This window comes from Meles meles, chromosome 7 (genome assembly GCF_922984935.1).
Source record: "Meles meles chromosome 7, mMelMel3.1 paternal haplotype, whole genome shotgun sequence".
Lineage (NCBI taxonomy): Eukaryota > Metazoa > Chordata > Mammalia > Carnivora > Mustelidae > Meles > Meles meles.
The window spans coordinates 7,176,420-7,197,882 of NC_060072.1; the positions used below are offsets into that span (position 1 = coordinate 7,176,420).

General features: G+C 58.1%; 1 protein-coding gene across 4 annotated transcripts in view; it reads right to left on the minus strand.

Moving 5' to 3' along the window:
- Window positions 1–21,463, minus strand: part of ZC3H7B (zinc finger CCCH-type containing 7B) — a 58,565-nt gene that overhangs the window by 15,912 nt on the left and 21,190 nt on the right. The window contains exons 2-12 of one of the 4 annotated variants that reach the window (XM_046011024.1): window positions 17,460–17,518; window positions 14,655–14,688; window positions 14,301–14,498; window positions 13,165–13,323; window positions 9,872–9,952; window positions 8,965–9,021; window positions 4,021–4,063; window positions 3,052–3,245; window positions 2,166–2,487; window positions 1,142–1,230; window positions 220–379 (exon numbers count right to left, since the gene is read on the minus strand). In XM_046011024.1, the coding sequence (XP_045866980.1) occupies window positions 220–379; window positions 1,142–1,230; window positions 2,166–2,487; window positions 3,052–3,245; window positions 4,021–4,063; window positions 8,965–9,021; window positions 9,872–9,952; window positions 13,165–13,323; window positions 14,301–14,498; window positions 14,655–14,688; window positions 17,460–17,512 (1,390 nt within the window). In that variant the 5' untranslated portion in view covers window positions 17,513–17,518. The remainder of the gene's footprint in view (window positions 1–219; window positions 380–1,141; window positions 1,231–2,165; window positions 2,488–3,051; window positions 3,246–4,020; window positions 4,064–8,964; window positions 9,022–9,871; window positions 9,953–13,164; window positions 13,324–14,300; window positions 14,499–14,654; window positions 14,689–17,459; window positions 17,519–21,463) is intronic. The other 3 variants (XM_046011025.1, XM_046011026.1, XM_046011028.1) reach the window with 3 other exon arrangements.

A 21,463-nucleotide genomic window follows, 5' to 3' on the forward strand; every position in this document is an offset into this window, starting at 1 on the left:
TTCTGCTCCTCTAGCCTTTGTGGCAATTTTGAAAGCCCCAGAACCCCATGTTCTACACCTTCCCCCAACTCCCCACCCGCTCAAAATACACAGGGGGGCTCCTGTTTTCCCACACTTTCCTCTGACTGGTACACTAGGGCTCTGTCACCCCGGGAGGCTATTCTGCATTCCCAGTATCTCCGGGCGGAGGGGCAGAGGACTATGCAGGCGTCACATTACCTGTTTTGGGGTAGCAGAGCTGGCAGGCTTGCTTGAACTCATGGGTGGCAGCCAAGGGGTTCTTGATGAGCAAGGCGGTGTTGGGCATGGAGGGCTCGGGCTGTGACAGGAGGTTGGCCGTCTTGGGCACCGGACCCTGGCTGGAGCCACCGAAGCCAGCCTGGGCACCAGAGGTTGGGGGGGCTCTATGACCCCACCCCCCCATCCTACCCAAGAGCAGAACTGCAGCCCAGGACCCACCCCTTTCTCCTACCCTCCTGGCCAGGGAATTCTTTATATAAGGAAATTCCTTATAACATGATCCTAGAATCTGTAACATTGGGATTGAACTGGCCTTGAGGGAGTGCGTGGGTGACACTAATCTTGGCCCAGAACCTTCCCTTGAGCAAAAGCCTAACATGAAAGCAGAGAAACGGGAATGGCCCCAGCTGGGGCCTATGCACATCCCCTCCCCACTCCCAGCCTCTACTTCCCAAGCCCCCAGGGCATCAGCAGATGGGGAAAAAGCAAGACCCAGAGAGGTTAGGTTACTAGACAGCGAGTGTCTAGGCTGAGGCCAGAGGGCAGAGGGCAGGCTGCCTGCTACCTGCCCAAGGGCTCTCCTAAACAGAATGAGATGAGTCCTGAGAACAGGGACTCCTAACCCTGGAGAAGTGACTTAAGCCCTGAGCCTCAATGTCCTCTTCTATCAGACAAGGGTTGGGCCGTGCCCTCAGCTCACCCTCCCAGCATGCAGCTCAGTTTGGAAGGGCTAGGCAGAAGCCATCTCTGGCCCATCCATTCTGAGGGCGCCTCTCCTTGGGGGGGGTGCAAGACCCCACCCCATGCGGAAGGCTCACCTCCCCCTGGATAACCACACCCACTTCCCCTCCACCCGAGAGGGCACAGGGTACCTGGTCACAGATCTGCGCCAAGCACTCACCGAGGGGGCTGGTTTCTGAGTACCACTTGGGGGACGATGGTCCTGTGAGTTGGTTTCCTCTGGGCAAGAAGACACAGGGGTCACCCGCCCTGCCCCGAAGGGATGAGAAATTCTCTGAGGACTTTCTCGTAGGCATTTCTAACTTGTCGAAACCACCCAGGCCACACAGCCTCTACCGTTTGCGCTGATCTCCGGACCCTACCCTCAGGGCCACTGCCCAGGGACAGAGCAGTGTCCCAGCCCGAGCAGAAGCAGCCTGTCTTACATCTGCCGTGGCCCCCACTGCCCCGGGAAGAAAGCCCAAGCTCTCAGCATGGCTCAAAGGGCTTCTGACACCAGCTTCAGCTCTTCAAGGCCCCCAACCCACCCTCCCCTCTTGCTGACGACTCTCCTCATCGGCCAGTCCCTCGGTCATGCAAGCCTGTGTCCCCTGCTCCCCCCCGACAGCAAGGACCATCTCCTTTAAGACCTCCCTCAGCCATCAGCGACTTGAGGAAGTCTCCCTTTGGCTGCTGCGGCCTCGCCAATCCCCCTGAGCCACGAGTGGCCTGGGCCAGGTCCGAGTGTCTGAAAGCCGGTCCTGCGAGGGCCCGGACACATCTGCTTCCTCCCTGGGCCCTTGGTGCCCCGTTCGGAGTGGTGCTGAAGGAGCTTGTGGCCTGGCAGCCCTTCCCCCAGCCTCAGGATCATCCCTGTGGGATCCTGCCAGCCCGGCGACCCCAGGGCCCCAGATGGCTGGCCAGAGAGCACTATACTGCAAGTCCAGAGTCCAGGCCTAACCCAGCTCCGCTGTCTGGCCTTGAACAAGACACCCAGCCCCTCTGGCCTCAGCCCCACACTGGGCTGAACACTGCAGGACACAAGGCAACTCAGAGGCGGTGGCCTTGGACCACGATGGGGACAGAGGGCCTGGCCCTCGGCTGAACTGAGTGGTAATCCCAGCTCCGCCCCCCAGAGACTGGAGATGCCGTGGTACTTTGAAAACTGCCAAGGGGGTGGGTGCCCGTGCCCTCCCAGGCCTCACCCACAAACGAGTTGGGCTTGTCCAGGGCACCACGGGTCGAGCCAAAGCTGTCGAGGGCATCCAAGCGCGTATCCGAGTACGGCAGCAGGTCGAGAGAGTCCAGCGCCGAGCCTGGAGGGTCAAGGGCGTCCAGCACAGAGGCGGCCAGCTTCTTGGAGGGGTCCATGACGAGGCCGAAGGAGGCCGGGGGCAGGGGGCTGGAGACGGGAATGGAGCCGCCCACTACAGGTGGCAGCAGAGGGGTCCCACCGGGGAACACGGGTATCAGCTGGGGCAACTCGCTGGGCACACCGCTGCCAGGCAGGCCACCCTGGACCAGGGACTGTGAGGTGAGGAACAGAAGGAGCGGTTGGAGGAGAACTTGACCACCCCGGCCTGGGCAGAGGCAGGCTCCACAGCCCCTAGGCAGGCCAACCCTCTGTGCCTCAGCCCCGACCCATCCCACGAGTGGAGCCAGGGATCTTCATGGTCCCTCTGGTTGTGCAGTCTTTTTTCTTTTTTTTTAAAGATTGTATTTATTCACTTGAGAGAGAGAGAGAGCACGCACAAGCAGGGGGAGAGGCAGAAGGAGAGGGAGAAGCAGGCTCCCCACTGAGCCGGGAGCCTGATGTGGGACTCGATCCCAGGACCTGGAGATCATGACCTGAGCTGAGGGCAGACGCTTAACCATCTGAGCCCCCCAGGCGCCCCATGGTTGTGCGTTCTATAGAGCTTCATGTTTGTATCCCAAGCAGGTCCCTTTCCATCCTCAGGCTTCAGTTTCTCCAACTGTGACATGGAGATGGGACACCCCCCACCCCCAGCTTGTGGGGCAGGAGGATGAATATGCTGGGGTCCGGGGTGGGGGAGGGGCTCCGGGGCGCAGAAAGGCGGCGACTCGGCTCACCAGTGAGTCCAGGAGGGTGTCCAGCTCCGGCCCAAAGACATCCCCGTCAGAAAAGTCGTCCAGGCTCTCAGTGCCAGGGAGGGCCCTGCTGCTGCTGTCCAGGGGGGCCAGCAGGTCCAGAACATGAGGGAACAGTGGCATCGTGGGGGTAGAGGGGAGGGGGGCTGGGGAGCCTCGCAGGTCCACGTAGCAGTCTGTGGATGGGAGGGTGTGGTCAGTAGCCAGAGGGGCTCCTGCTCGGCGGTGGGGGGAGGTGCTCTGGGGCTCCAGGGTCCTCACACAGCACCTTCCCTCCTTTCCGAGCTCTTGTCAGGAGCCCTGCCTGCGCTGGCCTGACTCGGGGGCTGGAGGCTCAGTCGCCAGAAGGAAGGCCACCGCAGACCAGGACAGGGGCCTTCGGTCCTGTGCTATCTCTCGAATGGACCTGGCTCAGGGCCTGACTATTCTACCCGGGGAGAAGTCACGCCCTCTCTAAGGGACACTTGTCACTCTTCCTGGAAGCCAGTGAGGAAGAGAAGGGGACTCCCAGTTGGGGGAGGGGCTGGCCTGGGGCAGGGGACACAAGATCAGCGCTGCCCTACTATGTGGTCGACCCCCCGACCATCTCCTCCCTGAGAGGGAGTGTGGTTTCCTAGACCCGCTATTTATTTTCATGCTTCAGGGGGTTGCTAGGGCAGGGAGCCCTCAGCCCTCAGGCTGAGCCCTCCCTGGGGACCCGTCCCTGCCCTGTGCCTTCAGATCAGGGACACTACCTGTTTCCTTTTTTTTTTTTTTTAAGATTTTATTTATTTATTTGACAGAGAGAGAGAGATCACAAGCAGGCAGAGAGGCAGGCAGAGAGAGAGGAAGGGAAGCAGGCTCCCTGTCAAGCAGAGAGCCCGATGTGGCTTGATCCCAGGACCCTGAGACCATGACCTGAGCCCAAGACAGAGGCTTAACCCTCTGAGCCACCCAGGCGCCCCACACTACCTGTTTCGATGTCATCTATGGAGCCCAATCCATTGGAAGTTCCCTGTGGAGAGGAAGGACTCAGAGGTCAGGCCGACATGGGCCGGGAAGGCCACGGTGCCCGCCCCACTCCCACCCTGTGGCTATTGCTGGAATGAAACCCAGGGCCGGACGGGCAGGAGCCAGGAGGCAGGGAGAGCGGGGTTAGACAAGCCTCACATGTGCCCCTTGCTGGAGGGGTACCCTGCGAGGAGAGAGCTATAACCTCTGAGCCTCAGTTTCCTTGCCCATCACAGGATAGGGTCCATACCCCGGGGACGGTGGTTGGTTTTTACCCCGCCGTGCCCTGCATGGACAGCTTGCAGCTCAAAGACAAAAGTGCCAAACCCGGAATCACCAGTGTCCCCTGCCCCAGTCACAGCCCCAGGCTGAAGGAGCCCAGGTAGGATCCCACTGCCCCCCCACCCCACCCCGTGCACCTGCTGTTAGAGGGAAAGCTGGGCTGCAGCTTGCTCTGGGGCCTGGCCAAGTTGCTCACCCTCCCTGGGCCTGCTCCCTGACCCGTAGATTAAGGATCGTACAGTCACCCACCTTCTAGAACTGTTGCAAGCTTGAAATCACTTGACATTTGCATAGAACTTAGGAAGTGCTTTCTGCCTGTCCAGAGGTTGGCCTGGATGGACTCGCGTGCTGCATCTCCCCTGCCTCGTGTCCCCCTCTGGCTGTGGCCCGAGTCACTCCTCAATCCTGGCACATCCTCCCCTTCTCTGAGTCCTGCACAGTCCCGCCGAAGTCCTCCTTCCCTGGCAGGCCCCCGGGGAACCCCATGTCCTCTGCGTGCCCTCCGAGGGCGGCAGGAGGACCGGAGCCTCCCTGCTCGCCATCCCACCCCACGGACCCGCGGCAGTGCTGACAACAGCAAGACGGACTCGGAGTCCTGCCTCCTGCCAGGCTGGGCCGGCACCTCACTGCCCAGTGAGCTCCACCCTTGCTCCAGGCGCCCTGCGGTGTTGGCCTCCCCCACCCCCACCCCCAAGTGCAAGGAGGAGATGTCGGGGGAAGCTGCCACTCCCGGGCCAGAAAAGGGCTTGTCTGACTTCGGACTCGGGAGTCGGCCGGACCCCAGCCCCAGCCCTGTGCACTCCCGACCCCCACGCGCACAGAACACTCCTCACGCCCTGGAGCCTGGCCCCGGCTTGGCAGAGATGGCCAGTTCGGTGTCTCCGGTGTGTTTGCTGCCGCGCCGGATCAGAGCTGCTGCTCTCACATGAGGCGGGAAGGAGAGGCCAGATGAACGACGCTAGGGACAGCTGTGCATCTCCCTGCCCAGCGTGTCTAGGGCTCCCCGGGCCTTCCGCCCGCCACCCACCTCCAGCCCGTCTTGCTAGGCTCATCTGTCCCTGCCTTTCCCTGCTAGGGACACCCACATAGCAAGTAACTGGCTGCTGGCTTCCCTGCCTGCCTTCAGGTCGTCCACACAAGCACCCCGGGAACTGAGCACAATCATCTCTGTTCCACAGAGGAGAACCCAAAGCTCCAAGACAAATCATTTCCTCTAGGTCATTCCACCGGTTTGCAGAGACCTGACCTGTCTGCCTCCAAAGGGGTGCCGAGTGGAGGCACAGAACGGAGGAACCCACCGTCCTGCTCTCCGAGGAGCCTGTCGCAGAGCCCGGCAGAAATGCACACACGTACCCTGCCTAATGCGTGAGTAGGAGGTGGGGCCAGAGAGGGATGTCGGAACTCGACTGCTGGGGAGCCTGAATGCCAGGCAAGAGGATCCGGAGTTGATTACTTTTAAACAGACACTTTTATGAATAACCACGGAGGGTCCCTATACTAGGGAGAGACCTAGAGGCCTGTCTGTCAGAGTTCATCTTGAGGGTACAGGAAGGGGAGGCTAGCCCAAGTGGCATGTGGCTTTAACCAGGGCAGTCACTGTGGGAAAGGAAAGAAGCAGGAACATCCCATCACATACCCAACCAGGGTCACCGCAACACAGTCCTATAAGGCGCTGTTATAACACTATCAGCAGAAAACAGCAAAAGGGAGCCCCCATTTCTTCAGCTCCAGGAATGACGCAGGAGACCTTCATATCTAGGAACTCCGAATAAGATCATCTTGAAATGACTTCCTGCCTCCCTATCACCTTTGGCGAGAGGAAAGAGGAGCCCTGCATCCCAGCCTCTAGCTACCATGGCCTCCTGGCTATTGTCCCCCCACACTGGGCACATGCCTGCCTCAGGGCCTTTGCACTCATCAATCCCTCTGCCTCCTCTCCCAGACCTCCTCAAGGCACATCCCTCATCTGCAGGTCTTTGCTCCAGCGTCTCCTTCTCATCGAGGCCTTCCTTGCTCAGTGTTTAAAACTGCAACCCCTCCCAACTGCCCGAGCATTCCCCAGCCAACCATCTCCACGGCACTGATCACTTTTTGTTTGTTGTCTCCCCCAGTTGCGCTGTAAGTTCTATGAAGATGGGGCTCCCTGGCTAGTTCGCCCTCTGTTGCCTATCCAGTGCCTTGGTCAACTCTATGCTGGGCGCCTAGGAGCCCTCAATATATCTCTTCTGAATTAATGAACAGAATCAATACTCTTCCCCTCCAACGCCTTCCCAACACTCCTCTGATGAAGACTCAGCTCCTCCCCAGGGGCAAGGTGGTCTGGCTTCTATCTACTATTCTAGCCCCACTAGGGCCCTGCCTCCCTTCCACGTGGTCCCTCCCACTCTCTGAGCTCCTCCTAGCCTCAGGGCCTTTGCACATCCCTCCCCTGTCGGAAACGCAGCTTTACCAGCACACCGTGCCCCTGCCTACTCCTCAATCTTCAGGTCTCATTTGAAAGGTCACCGATGCCCAATCTAAACTAGGCCTCCCTATTCCAGAGGCCCGTGGCTCCCCACACTTTGCCTTTACAGCTCTCATGATGGTTTGTAACCAGAAATTATCACGCTAGTATCCATTCACCCTGGACTTGAGTGCTTTGAGGGCAGGAACCACAAATGTTTTGTTTACTACGTACCTAGCCCTAGGCTCAGTGGACTCACACAAGTCATCTAACTCCTTGGGCCTTGGTTTCTTCTTTGTAATAGGGGTAAGCAGTACCCTTTTAAGGCACTGCGAAGTCATTTACGATTCTTCAGTTACTCATTCACTGCTGTGGTCTGAATATTTGCCAAATGTTCAATATATATCAAATTCATATGTTGAAATCCTACCCTCTAAGGGGATAGTATTTTTTTTTTTAAGATTATTTATTTATTTATTTGACAGACTGAGATCATAAGTAGGCAGAGAGGCAGGCAGAGAGAGAGAGAGAGGAGGAAGCAGGCTCCCCGCTGAGCAGAGAGCCCGACGCGGGGCTCGATCCCAGGACTCTGGGATCATGACCCGAGCCGAAGGCAGAGGCTTTAACCCACTGAGCCACCCAGGCGCCCCTCTAAGGGGATAGTATTAAGAATGGGGCCTTTGGGAGCTGATTAGGTCATGAGGGTGAAGCACCCTTGAACGGGATTAGTGCCCTTACAAAAGAGACCCCAGGGAGCTCCCTCACGGCTTCCACCATGTGAGGTTATAGCTCGAAGGTGCCATCTGTGAACCAGGATGCGGGTCCCCGCCAGATACCGAATTTGCCGGCACCTTGGCCTTGGACTTCCCAGTCTCCAGAACTATGAGAAATGAATTTCTGTTGTTTATAAGCCGCCCAGTCCATGGCATTTGGTTAGACCAAATGTGTTTTTTGTTTGTGTTGGTTTTTCAGCATCCAACATATGCCCCCAAATTTCTGGTTACAATTCATGAGCAATGCTACACAGACAGAGCCATATCTGCCTCCCTGGGCACCCGGAAGTCCCCAAGTTCAAGGATATGCCTGCCTGACTCAGCTATACCCCAGTACCCAGCCCAGGACCAAGAAAGGGTTCCCTGGGAGTTTGCTGAGTGAACGAATGAAAGCCTCGTAACAGCCGGGAGGCAGACAGGCCTGCAGCTGCCTCGCTGTGCGATGTTTACCAAGTCCCCTCCTTGCTCTGTACCTCAGTCTCCCCTTACGTACAACAAAGAGGCAGGACCCCAGCCCCCATCAGTGCTCCAAGGGCCTGTCTCGTCTTCCAGAAAGCCTCCAAGTCCACCTGAGCATGCGCGGTGAGCAATGGGCATGTCGTGTGTGTGCCGGGTCCTGCCCCGCCCCCAGCATAAGCCAGGTTTGTACGAGGGTCTCGGCCCTGGGAGTGGGGACCTCCAAAAGCTAGGATAATGCTAACTGCTCCTCGTGGCTCCCGCGGGTGCCACACTTCGCAGGGTCTGCTCCCTTGTTCCAGCCGAGGGACAGAACACCCTCATTTCACAGGTGTGAAATCCGAGGCTCAGAGGTAACGGTTCTGCTCAAGAACAGCTCACACAGCAGCAGGCCGGGCTCGTCCCCATGGGACCCCAGGTCTGAGCTCTGCCCCCCATTTCTGTGCATCTCCCCAGCAGCCACCTGGGCAGGGGTACCAGGAAGGGCCTCAGTGGGGGTGCGTGCTCTAGCCGGGTCCTGGAAATGGAAAGGCAGAGAAAGTAGACGGAGGGAGGACATTAGAGACCTAGAGGCTGAGATGCAGAGAGGCCACTGGGGAGGAAAGCAACGGCGGCAGGAAGGGTGAGGAAGCCAAAAGGTCATTGCGACTAGGCCACCCCCCCCCGCCAACTCTGTCCCCACACTCTGGCCCTGTGGTCCCAGGAGGCCCCTCTTAGGAGGTGTGCTGTGAGTCTGGCCCAGGTCTAGGCGGTCAGTCACCCCATCTTCCCAGGGCTGGTGTCTGGCTCACAGACTGTCCTAGACTAGGACAGATGGAGCCCAGCCCTTCGGTGTGACGGCTCTGAACCCACTGCTGGGGTCGTTATGCCCCAGAGAGGGAATCCGAAGCTCTCATGACAGGTTGGTACCGGCGGCAGGGAGGGGGCTCGGGCCCCTGCCCCCCATCCTACCTGATCTGCTATTCCAGCCGCAGTGCCATTACTGAGCAGAGAAAAGGTTTCCAGTTCCTGCAGAGATCAGAGAAGTGGGGAGAGATGAAGGCTCTGGGAAGATGCTCTGGGTCCCATTGCGGGGGGAGCAGAGGGGCCCCAACACGGGCTGCTGGGGTTCTCTAGGCCCCTGCAGGGTCCTACCCTAAGGCTCCCTGCCCCTAGGCCGGCCCGAAGTGACCTGCCCTGTCTCGGGGTCAGATTCGGGCATTTTCCTCCTGTAACTGGGACCAGGGCAGAGGACGTCCACATACATGCTCTTATTATGTGGCAGGCACCACATCACACATTCTTTCCTTGTGATCCTCCCACGAACCCCCCCGAGGCAGGCATAAGTGTCCTGATGTTCCAGGTGCAGAAACCCCAGGGGAGAGAGAACTAAGTTGCTCAAGGTCACAAATGACTCTAGAGCCATTCTCTCTCCCCCATGCAGCTTTCCGACGTAAAATATGCCAAGTGAATAAACATGGATATCAAAGAGCCACGTGGATTTCAAAGAGCCACGCAGACGCCTGTGTCTCCAGGACGCGCCCTAGAGAGGTTATTCGAGAACACAAGGCTGAAGGACACCAGTGTCAACTCAGGTCATCTCTGGGTGTTGAGATCAGCCAGGGCAAGGGAGGGAACAGGTCTTAGCAGCTGACATCTAAGGCGAACTGCACGCTTTGGCTGTTCTTTCCTTTCCCAAAAGGTTCTGGACGTCGGTCCAGGGCTTTCAGCCAACAGAGAAGATCACCTGTTATCAATCCTCACTGCTCTGGGCCGGCCCTGGCCGCCCTCACCCGCTTCTGCCTGAAGGTGCCTGGTCCTCCTTCAGACCTCCCCACCTCCACCCGCGCCCACCTTCAGTGCCCAGAGCCCACCTTACCTGGGGCCTCTTATATGCTTTCCGAACTCGAAGCCCAAGCTTCTGAGCCAGCTCCTGACCAAGCTGAGTTACACTTTCATCCTGGAGCGACAAGACACAGGGTACAGCGGGTTAGTCTCTCTGGAGACCCTGTGTAGCCCTCCCGGGCCATGGTGGGACATATGTGTGGGGTGGGGTGGGGGGCCCGGGGAGGGATGTCCACTGTTACCCCATGTTATTGACAAGGGGGTGAGGCCCCAGGAGGGGTCACTGGCTGCCCAGGTCACACAGCTTGTACATGGTGGGGCTGACCCAGAACTCAGGCTTCCCTTTGTCCTTTTACTGTGGGGAGGGGAAAGGAATACTTTTTTATTTTGGATTTTTTTTTTTTGAGATTTTTATTTATTTATTTGACAGACAGAGATCACAAGTAGGCAGAGGCAGGCAGAGAGAGAAGAAGGGAAGCATGCGCCCCGCTGAGCAGAGAGTCCGATTCGGGGCTCGATTCCAGGACCCTGAGATCATGACCTGAGCCGAAGGCAGAGGCTTTAACCCACTGAGCCACCCAGGCGCCCCTATTTTGGAATTTAAGATGATCTTTTTATTTCCAAAACTCAGCAAGCAGTCATGTTACTGTAGAGGGCTGAAATGCTGCAGAGAGAGCAAGTGCTCCCCAGGATCACCCCCACCCCGACCCCCACCCCAGGCTCCTCCCTAGAGGGAGTGTGCCTCGTGCTCTGATCTGTTTCCCTACAGATCTTTTCTAGGAATTTACATATGTCCCTATGGACCTAGAAAGGATGCTCGGTTTTGCTTTGTGAGGATGTTCTCCCTCCCCCCCTTTTTTTTTTACATAAGTGAGATCATATTGTACCTATTGTTCTTCAACTGGCTTCTTTAACCACGCAATGTCTTAGAACTCTTTGCAAGAGAGGACATGTGGGTGGTGCCCAGGCCCATAGGAGCGAGAATGTGGGAAGTCTGGAACATGGCGGGCCCACGGTTAGTGCTCAGTAACAGCATCCAACATTCCTTCCCCCTCCAAGGCTGTATTATGGCGTGCACATTTTGTGGCAGGCAAGGGCGAGGAGTCAGGGACAACACTGTCACAGGGAAGATAGCCCGGGCCTCGTGGAAGCTCCAGTCTGGTGGGGGACACCAACCATAAACAAAGGAACGGCAACTACGGTCCAGGCACCAAAGGGGCAACAAGGATGTTGTAACAGCCCAGGGCCAGAGTTGTCGTCACCTCTGGTCCCCAGCACCCAGCATAGAGCAGAGCTCAGCCAGCATTTGCCAACAAAGACTGGAAAATGGGGGAGTTCCCCAACTCAGAGTCAGAAGTCCACACCTGGGAACTTTCCTCAGGCAAGTGAGTGGCCTTGCTGGGCCCCAGCAGCCTCACCCATACACCCATACCCTATTACATATAGGGTAAATGCCTCCCCTGCCTGCCCGTGCACGGTAGACATGAGACTCGGATGTGGACCAGCTAGGAAATGCTACACAGCTCAGAGACTACTTGTCATTAGAAAGGATCTCATTTGTGAACTGAATTGGAGGGGCACCTGGGTGGCTCAATGGGTTAAGCATCTGCCTTCAGTTCAGGTCATGATCCCAGGGTCCGAGGATCAAATCCTGCATCGGGCTCCTCGCTCCATGGGGAGCCTGCTTCTCCCTCTGCCTGCTGCTCCCCCTGCTTGTGCTCGCTCACTCAGTCTCTCTGACAAAGAAATAAATAAAATCTTTAAACTGAGTTGGAGAAACATGAGTAAGAAACAAAAGGTATCAGAAGAGTGAATGTTTTCTGGGCTTACTGTGCCTGGCCATTGTGCCAAGTGCCTTGTCTGATTTTCAGATTCCGTTCTCACAGCCCGACCGTGCATGGCGTATTGTCACCCCCGTTTGACAGGGGGTACAAATCAAGGCTCAGAGAGACTGAGCTGTGTGTGGTCAAGGTGATACAGCTGGTAGATGGCTGACTCAGGATTAGAATCCTAAACCCAGGGGCGCCTGGGTGGCTCAGTGGGTTAAACCCTCTCAGGTCATGATCCCAGGGTCCTGGGATCGAGCCCCGCATCGGGCTTTCTGCTCGGCCTTTCTGCTCGGCGGGGAGCCTGCTTCCCTTCCTCTCTCTCTGCCTACTTGTGATCTCTGTCAAATAAATAAATAAAATCTTAAAAAAAAAAAAAAAAAGAATCCTAAACCCAGCTCTCTGACACCAACATCCTGGGCCGCTGCGCACGGGGCCTCCCCTCCGTTCTGACCGCGCAGGCCCTTCTTGCTTCTTCTGGCCCCACTCAAGCCCACTTCCTCCAGGGAGGGAGGCCTCCAAGATCCTGATCACTGCTGGGCAGAACTGAGCCTTTTCATGCCCATTATTTCCGGGATAAAGTAGGAGGGGCCCTTTATAGACACGCAGCTAATGTGCAGGACGGAAATGTTTTGTCCAAGGTCACGCTGGGGTTCAGTGGTAGAGTCAGGCCTAGCCCCCAGGGCTTTTTCCATGTCTCCCAGTGGACTGTGGATCCCTGAAGGGCACAGATCCGGGCACTTCATGGGTGCCTAGTAAACACTTGTTAAGTGGATGAATAAAAGGGGGAGAGACCCGCGCCCAGCTGTGCGTGTGGGCCAGGCCAAGCGAGGCTCACTACTAGTCCATCCCCTGTCTCTCCCCCGTGGAGGGACAGCCTGACATCAGGATCCCCGCACATGTGGTGCCCCTTTCAGTCCCCACTGCAACCCTGTACCGTCATAGTACAGAGGTTAAAATGCCAACTTCTAGGGGGCGCCTGGGTGTGCTCGCTCACTCAGTTGAGCGAGTGGGTGAGCTCAGTGGGCTAAACCTCTGCCTTTGGCTCAGGTCATGATCTCAGGGTCCTGGGATCGAGCCCCACATAGGGCTCTCTGCTCAGTGGGGAGCCTGCTTCCCCCCCACCACCTGCCTGCTTCTCTGACTACTTGTGATCTCTGTCTGTCAAATAAATAAATAAAATCTTAGAAAAAAAAAAAAAGATGCCAACTTCTAGAATCACACCGCCTGGGTTCAAGGGTGGGCTCTGCCCCCGCCCCCAAGCTGTGATCTCAGTAAGTTCCTGTCTCTCTGTGCCTCTCTCCTCATCTTTACAATGGGACAATAATACTATCCACCTCAAAGGGCCGATGCAAGGATGAGGTGAGCTAATACATACGCTGTGTTTTCGGCAGTGCCAGAGAAAACACAACTAGAGCTCCCGGGTCTGTATCCGCGTGTGCGGGTCCATGCCCCGCCCCAGGGGAGGAAGCAGGCTCAGCAGCCCGGGCCGGGCACTCACGTGAGGCCGGGCGAGGGAGCACCGGCTGCTGCACTCGTACGCCTCCTTGTGGCGCCCCAGCTCGCTGAGGGCACGGGCCTTGCGGAACAGTGCCCGGATGTTCTCGCCATCCAGGCCCAGAGCTTTCTCGCTGTCCTCCAGCGCCTTCTCATACAGGCCCTGCGGAGAGGGGCGGGCGGCTCAGAGGTCCGCATCTGTTCCCTCCCTCCCCCCCGGGGCCTCCTGCCCCTCTCCCTGCAGAGATGGAAGCTGCTGGAAGACTGGGGTCAAGGCGGAGGGCTCCAGGCCTCCAGGAAACAGCTCTGGCCTTCATACTCTGGTCCAGGGCATCCGTACGTCCAGCTGAAGGGGCCGCCCGTGGGCACGGGCAGGCCACGGGAGTGGATGGGCCTTCAAATTGTTCAGTGTTGAGCGTGGTGTTCCGGACATATCTACTTCCACACCTGCCTGTGGCTCAGGGCACCCCAGACCGAGAGTAATAAGGCACCTCTGAGAGGAAGGAGAAGCACGAAGGCAGCTCAGGGTACAGGCGAGGGTGTGAGCAGGCATCTGGTACACCCGCTTCTCTGGGACGGTCCACTCCGGCCCGTGGAGCTGTCACTGGGGCCTCTCCAGGGCTCCCAGCAGAGCCTCCCCAAGAATCCGGTGAGAGACTGAGTCAGGGAGCAAGCCGGACAGGGAAGAGGTGGAGGCCAGAGCTTTCAGGGGGCAGGGGAGACAGGAGGGAGGAGCAGGAGAGGCCAGGCCTTTGCCAAAAGAGGCAGCCCAGCCCACGATGAGGGGAGCCGTTCTCAGCCCTGACTGCCCAGCCTCCTCCTGCCAACGCCCCGGCCACCCTGAGAGCCTAACTTAATTCCTCCAGGGTGGGGCTCAGTATCATTACAAACCGTTTTTTTTGTCTCTTGTAGGAGCACTTTGAAGGCTCTGCGGGCGAGTGTTCGGTGCGGCTGGGGTTGGGGGTAGCTGGGGAGACTCACAGGGGAGGACGTGGGGGAGCCGGCCCTGCAGAGGCTCACTGGGGTACGGGGTGGGCAGGGCCCCGGGGCGGCAGCTGGGGGAAGCAGTGGGCAGGACCCCGGGGCGGGGGGGGGGGGGGGGGGGGGGCAGGGGAGAGGGAGGGAGGGCGGGGCGCTCACCATGGTGAAGTAGCAGGCGGCCCTGTTGACATACAGCTTGCACAGAAGCTCCTGGGGTAGGGCCACCTGGTCGGAGGCGGCGTAGTCGGCCACGTTCAGCCCCTCCATGTACTGCACCAGGGCCTGCTTATAGTCCTTCTCCCGGAACAGGTCATTGCCCTCAGCAAACAGGTTCTGCACCAGCTTGAGCAGAAAGGCCTGCCGGGGGGGGGGGGGGGGGCGCAGGGTGCAGACGGGGCTCAGGGGCGGAGGCCTGGCACTTGGCCTCTCTCGCTCCCCTGACCCCCGACCCCCGACCCGGGACACCCTTGCCCTTCCCCTTTGCCTTCCCCCAGCCTGGAAGCTGACACTCACCTCATACTCTTCTTGCTTCAGGGGTAGTGTCGACCTAGCAGGAAAAGGGGAGGGGTACGAAGTCTGCACGAGCCCAGGGGCCTCAGACTCACGGAGGCCCCAGGAGCCCGAGCCAAAGACCACAGACTATGCCCGGGACGGAGTTCTCTAGCTCGGACCTCGGGTGTCACCTGGCAGACTGGGATAAGGGGACCAACACCAGGCTGGCCTTCCATTTCTGATGGGAGGGTTGGAGCAAGGCCTTGTGTTTACTCCAGGGCCACGGCCTGGCTTCCCCAGGCGCGGATGCTGAGAAAGAACGGGCCGGCTCTAGCTCCAGCCGGCTGTCCTCCTCCCAACAAACCAGTTCCCTGGGAACGACCGTGCCTCGCACACCAAATCTGCAAAAGCAGACCCCACGTGGCACCGAGAGTCCACCTCGGGTCCCCCTGGTTAGGCAGCCTCTGCCCTTCTCCTGTTCCTTCCTGCAAAACACGCGGGACCCCGGACAGTGCCAGGTAAGCTCGGAGTCTGACCCCTCGCGCCGGCCTCAGCAAAGCAGACGGGGCTGTGGGCGCCCTGTCCTCTGCTGGGGTCAACGAAATGCCCGCTCGGTGCAGAAGGAAACGCCAGCCCAGGAGAGCGGAGGCACACCTGTCAGGCTGAACAGCTCAGCGAGAAGGGCAGGCTCCTGGTCCTTCATGGCACGGAAGGGAAAACAGACACTTGGAGGGGGCAGTGACCCAGCAGGGTGGCGGCAGAGCCAGGGCCAGAGTGCAGGGCTGGGCTCTCCCTGCTGTTCAGAGCTGCCGCCAACATCTGGGCAAGAAAGAGCAGCCTGAGCCAGTGAGTGAGAGAAGTGCTGAGATGCCGATGTCCCCTGTGTGTGTAGGAAGGGCATGTCCCTGATTGTGCCAGTGGGGCTCACATCCTGCTCTCTCACTTGCCTCTCCACCGGTCGGGGGCCAGGGCCCATCACCGTTCCCTGTACTGCCCAGCCAGGCCCCATCACTACCCTCCCTCCTGGCCTCCCCTCTCCAGCGGGGCACACCCTGACCTAAAGGTCACCTGATGCTGGTGTTCAAGCCTCCACACAAGCCGGTGCCTCCCCACCTGTGCAAACCACTTCATGATCCTACAGTGCTTTGTGCCCAGAGGTGCCTAATAAATGCTTAGGGCACAAAGTCTGTATGTGAAAACGCAATGAATTTAAAAGCAGCAGGTCCTACTCTGTTATCTTGTAAAGCAAATCCCTTAGGAGACGACATATGGGTTCCCAGGAAGCTGTCCCTATTGCTAAACCTTCCTAGAACTCCCCTCTGGAAAGGGGAAGGAGAACACCGAGCCGCCATCTACCCCAAACACAATGACTCTTGGAGGGCAGGGGCTGGTCTCCCTTCATAGGTTTGGGAAGCCCCCAGTCAGTGGGGGAACCAGGATGTGGGACTCAAAGGCCCAGCTCCACAGAAACCAGTGACTTAAATTAAAGACAGTATTTGTAACATTCACTTTGTTCATCAGACTGGCCTGTGAATACATTTTGAGCAGTCCCCCCAAATCAAAGCCCTCCCCCTAAGGGGAGGAGACGGGCCCAGAGAGGAGGGAAAGGTGGACCACAGCTCTCACCGTGGCCTGAGCAAGGACGGTGTGTGAATGTCGACACACGCTCCACCAGGACCATGCAGACCCGTTGTGCGTGACAACGGGCCCAGTCTGTGGGAGAGAGGCAGGTCATGTTTTAAGGGTCTCTGTGAGAGAACAAAATTGGGGAGTTTGTATGAGGGTAGATAAGGGTGAATCCTGGTTTTGTGGGGATTCCCATGTAAGAAAAAAAAAATCCCACAAAACCAGAAACAGAGAATTGCTAAGGGAGCCTGCTGCAGCTTCGGAAAGGACCCGAGCAAGTGAGGGGCCCTTCAGCTAACAGTTCAGTAATGGCATGAGAAATGCGCCTCTGGGGATCTATTTCCAAAAAACAAAAGAAAAAAATCAGTAAAAACGCTTTGTGTGGAAAAAAAAAAAAAAAAAGAAAGAAAAACAAACCAATAAACAAACCCCAAACATGGCCTGTGGGTACTGAGGGGCAAATAATGGAAAGAGATGTGGGTTTGGGGTCAGCTAGATCTGGGTTAGAATTCTAACACTTTATAGTTATGTGACCGCAGACAAGTTTCTTAACCTCTCGGAGCCTCAGCAAAATGGAAATAAGGCCCCCTACTTCACTGGGCTGTTGGGAGGATTGAGAAGATGATGGATGTGTAGAGCCCAGCACGGGGCCCAAGAGCTGTGCTTAATCAGTGGAAACTGGTTTATTGATTGATTGGTTATAATCTGTACACAGGCTAGCAGGAGAATTAACAGGAAGTGCGCCAGGATATGTGGAGGGCGAGGGTAAAATGGTAGACGGAGGGGCACCTGGGTGGCTCAGTGGGTTAAAGCCTCTGCCTTCAGCTCAGGTCATGATCTCAGGGTCCTGGGATCAAGCCCCACATTGGGCTCTCTGCTCAGCGGGGAGCCAGCTTCTCCCTCTCTCTCTGCCTGCCTCTCTGCCTACTTGTGATCTCTGTCTGTCAAATAAATAAAATCTTAAAAATAAAATAAAATAAAATAAAATGGTAGACGGAGCAAGACTGGAGGTAAGTAGAGTCAGGGAGTGTGTGTACATGGATGGGGTGTTCACAGATCTACACTCCCCTAGCCCCTGCCTAGCACGTCCCTCCTCCTTGCTCCCCTGCACACGTGGGAGTCTGAGCTTCAAAGGCTTATGGAGAAGAAACCATCAGAGAACCCAGCCCACCCAGCCTGCCCGGCTGGCCCCACACTCACTGAATGAACTGCAGCCCCTTCTCGATGTCCGCCTTCCGTCTCTGCCTCTCCATCAGTCTCTGGGGGAGAGAGCAGTCCATTCGTTAGTTAGCAGCGGCCGGGAGCTGGTCACCGTCCCCACCCCACTGTGGGCTCTCTCATTCCCACACTCATCCCACTTCGCAGGTGCCCCCAAGGGCCGTGGCCCATCTCACAGCCTGCAGACACCTTGTGAACCCAGCCATGCAGCTCCTGCCCTCCACGCCCACGCCCCGCTGGACTGGTTTGTGCGGTGCCTTGGCTGGGCAGGGGCTGCCTGGAGGCCACCTGCCTTTCCTCATACACGGTTTGGGCGGCAATTCTGCATCAGACTACCCCAAGGTCAAGGAGAAAACCTTGCTTTACCAGGAAACCCAGTCCAAGGAGAAGAGATACACAAGATACAAAATGATGCCGGTAATTAGAGCTACAATGTAGCACCCCAAACCCAGGCACTTTGTAGAAGAATCTCTTGGAATCTTTGAACAATGCCATGAGGCAGGTGTTATTTTTGTCTCCATTTTACCAAGGTGGAAACAAGCTCAGGGAGCCCCAGGGAATGAGCTGGCACGCAGGCACCCGAAGCAGGATTTGAACCCAGGCCACCCTCTTTTAACCACCACCAAGCCCTCTTTACAGCCCACACGCGTCCGGAGCCGGTGTGGCCTGTACCAGGCCAGGGAGCAGAGCGTGTGCCCCATTTTGGCAAGATGGAGGGAATTTCCCATGCCCCGGATGAGGGAGACAGAGGCTCGGCGAGGCTGAGAACGAGTGGATGGTGTGGTGCTGCACGGGCGCACGGAGCCTGCTCCAGAGGGAGCTGCTTAAAGAGAAGGGAGGCTCAGGCAGAGCAGCTAGGGGTCAGGCTTCTTTAGGGCAGCCCTCCCCCCCCCCCCCCCAGGGGCCAGGAGCTCCTGGCCAGATCTAGACACCCCACCCAGCTTCCATGGCACCATGTACATTCTAGAAGGCCCGCTGAAGTTCAGCTTGTCCCACCTGGTGGCAGCCCAGAAGGGATGTGGGCCCTTCCCTGGGTCAGAACCTGAGCCTGGGACTCCCACCACCAAGCGGGAAGGGGGCTGGAAGCTGTCTGGTCTCAAGCCAGCACTTTCTGTCCAGGCCACTCACAGGCCCCTTCTGTGCTCTGCCCCGCAGTGTGGCCCTCGCTCTCTTCCTCAACAAATGGTTCCAGAGAGAGGACCGCGGGCTCTGCCGAGAAGCGGGGGCTCCCTCAGCAGAGGGCTGGAGTGCAGACACATGCGGGGGCACCAAGATGTGAAAAGGTGTGAAAAGCACCCAGCTACTTTGGGGAGGGAGGAAGTAAGTCAAATTAATACCTTTGCAGACTTCCTTTCTTCCTTGTTCTTCCTTTTTTTTTTTTTTTTAAGATTTTATTTATTTGAGAGATAGAGACAGATAGCAAGCGAGTATAAGCAGGGAGGAGAGGGAGAAGCAGGCTCCCCGCTGAGCCGGGAGTCTGACATGGGGCTTGATCCCAGGGCCCCACGATCATGACCCAAGCCAAAGGCAAATGCTTCACCAACTGAGCCACCCAGATGCCCCCCGCTTCCTTGTTCTTTATTTCCGTCTGCTTCAACCATGTCCTCACAATCCTGTCTCGTAAGAAGGGCAGAGGTCACTAACCCATTTTACAGATGAGGACAGGGAGGCACAAAGCAAGAAGTTTCTTTCCCAAGATCACTTGACCAGTGAGAGGCAAGTAGCCCTGTCAGACCACACGCCATGTCCTTGGCCACACTCGGAGCTGTGAGCGAGGGCCAGCCACTGCACTGCTCTGGGCCTCACTTTTCTCCTCTGCGCTGCTCGTCCGCTGCCAAGACCCGCCTGGAAGGGTGGCTATGAGGCTCTAGAGGTAAGAAGTGTGGGATCAGGGGAGCTCAGTTCCCCAAATCTCATTCTTCCCGCGTGCTCTTCCCAGGGAGGGGTGAAGCCGCACCGAGTCTTCAGGCTCCCAGAACAGTGCTCTTCACAGCAGCTGCTCACACTGGGCAGGGCCTGGGCCAGCGCCACATGCCCACCGACACCTGCTTGCCCTGCCGGAGCCTTGGGTCAGGGCTCTGGACTCAGACCGACCTGGGTGTGAATGACAGCACTTAGGCTCTGTGTGACTTCGGGCTTCGGTCTCCTGATGGGGAAAGTGGGGCTGATGGCAGTTCCTGTCGCAATGCTGTCGTGAGCATTCGAGAGACAACGCGGGTAGAGCCCCCGGAGCGGAGCGACAGTCCAGCCACCACAGGAGCACGCGTCATTCAGCCCCGCTGCTCCCTCTTGCAGAAACCTGCAAGTGTTTCCCGGGATGGACACACCCGTGAGCCTGTTCTCCTGCAGGAGGCAGGCGGTAATGGCCCTGGGCTGCCTGGGCCGGGCCAAGCACGCCCTTTCGCTGGTGTCCCTGTCCTCGGCTTCCTCGTCTGGGAAACAAGGGCTCGTCCCCTCACACCCACATGCTCCTCCGGGCCTCCAGCCAGAACGGGCTGCGGTGGCCTTCCTGACTCCTGGCTTTTGGCCTTGTGGTTCCTCCCACCTGCGCTGCCATCCTCTAAAGGCAACTCCGTCCCTCCTAGGAAGCCAAGCCCCTCCACGGAGTCTCTCCCCCTCCCTTCGAGGGGACCATCCCATGCTCCTTCTTCTGATTCCCTGCAAGCCTGGGGAGCCACCGACAGCTGAGACCCAGTCCTGACTCTTCAAGGCCCTGCAAGAGAGGCTCACCTGGTGGGAGAGAAAAGGGTGCACCTGTCACCATGCAGTGTGGTGCCGCAAGGGCAGGGGACCTGTGAGAGGGGGGCAGACCCCCTACAGGCCTAGACAACCAGCACCATAGGGTCACGACCACCAAGCCCTGTCACTCTGACCCAGGTCAGAATCCAAGCCCCATCCCTCCCCACCACCTGGGGTGTTTCCTGCGCCCAGACAAGCAGACCAGCCTCCTCACTGCCCCCCACCTCCCTGAGGCCATCACTGGGTTCAGGGCGGGGTGGGCGGGGTTGGGGGGGGACAGACCCTCCCCTCCCCCACCTAGAGCCTCTTGATGACTCGCTGTAATTTCGGCTGATCCCCTGTCCCCACACCAGCTCCCACCGTGTGGGAGCAGTTGGCCTATTGCCTTCCGGAAGCCTGGCTCAGCCTGCAGCTCCGTCAGAAAACCAGGGCGGTCGGAGCGTAGTGTTCCCAGTCCCCTCTCCGCCCAACACTCCGCGCACACTTCAGGGAAACGAGCCCATATCCATCCCAAGAGGTAATTCCCACATCTGAATCCAAGGCCAAGGGAAAAAACATGCCCGGCCCCAGGCGGTATAAAGAAGGTTCCTCACCCGGCCTGGCGTGAGTCCTCCTCTCTGACTACCGCAACCCCCACGCAGCAGCAACGCTGTGGGCATGCCCGGCGGAGAGGGTTCCGATCCCAGAGCAGGCTAGCCCGCCGCCCCGATTTGCAGTTTCCCGCTTCGTACGGCGGAGAGTACAGACCGCACCGACCCACAGGATCAGCAGAGAGAGAAGGCGCTCATTTCCGGGCCTGGGAGATGGCAGACACGTAGCAAGGGGCGGGCTTTTGGATCAGAAGTCCTATGCTGGGCATTCAGTTCAGTGTCCGCTGTACACCCATGACATACAGGGGAGAAGGTCAGGGTGCCACCCCTCCACAGCTCTTCTATCCGACTTACAGATGTGGAAGGACATCCCGCCGCCTCCACCCCAAGCCGGACTTCGGTGGCGAACAGAAGAGGCTGTGATGAGGCACAACGAAGTGGCTACATTTGGGAAGGCCGGGTCTGATGTGAAGGCTCGGAGAGCCTGTCCACCCCGCACCCCTGCTCGGAGAGCCTGTCCAACCCCACCCCTGCTCCTCCCTGCCCAGTGATGGCCTCAGGGAGGTGGGGGGCAATGAGGAGGCTGATCTGCTTGTCTGGGCGAAGGAAACAACCCAGGTGGTGGGGAGGGAGGGGGCTCGGATTCTGACGTGGGTC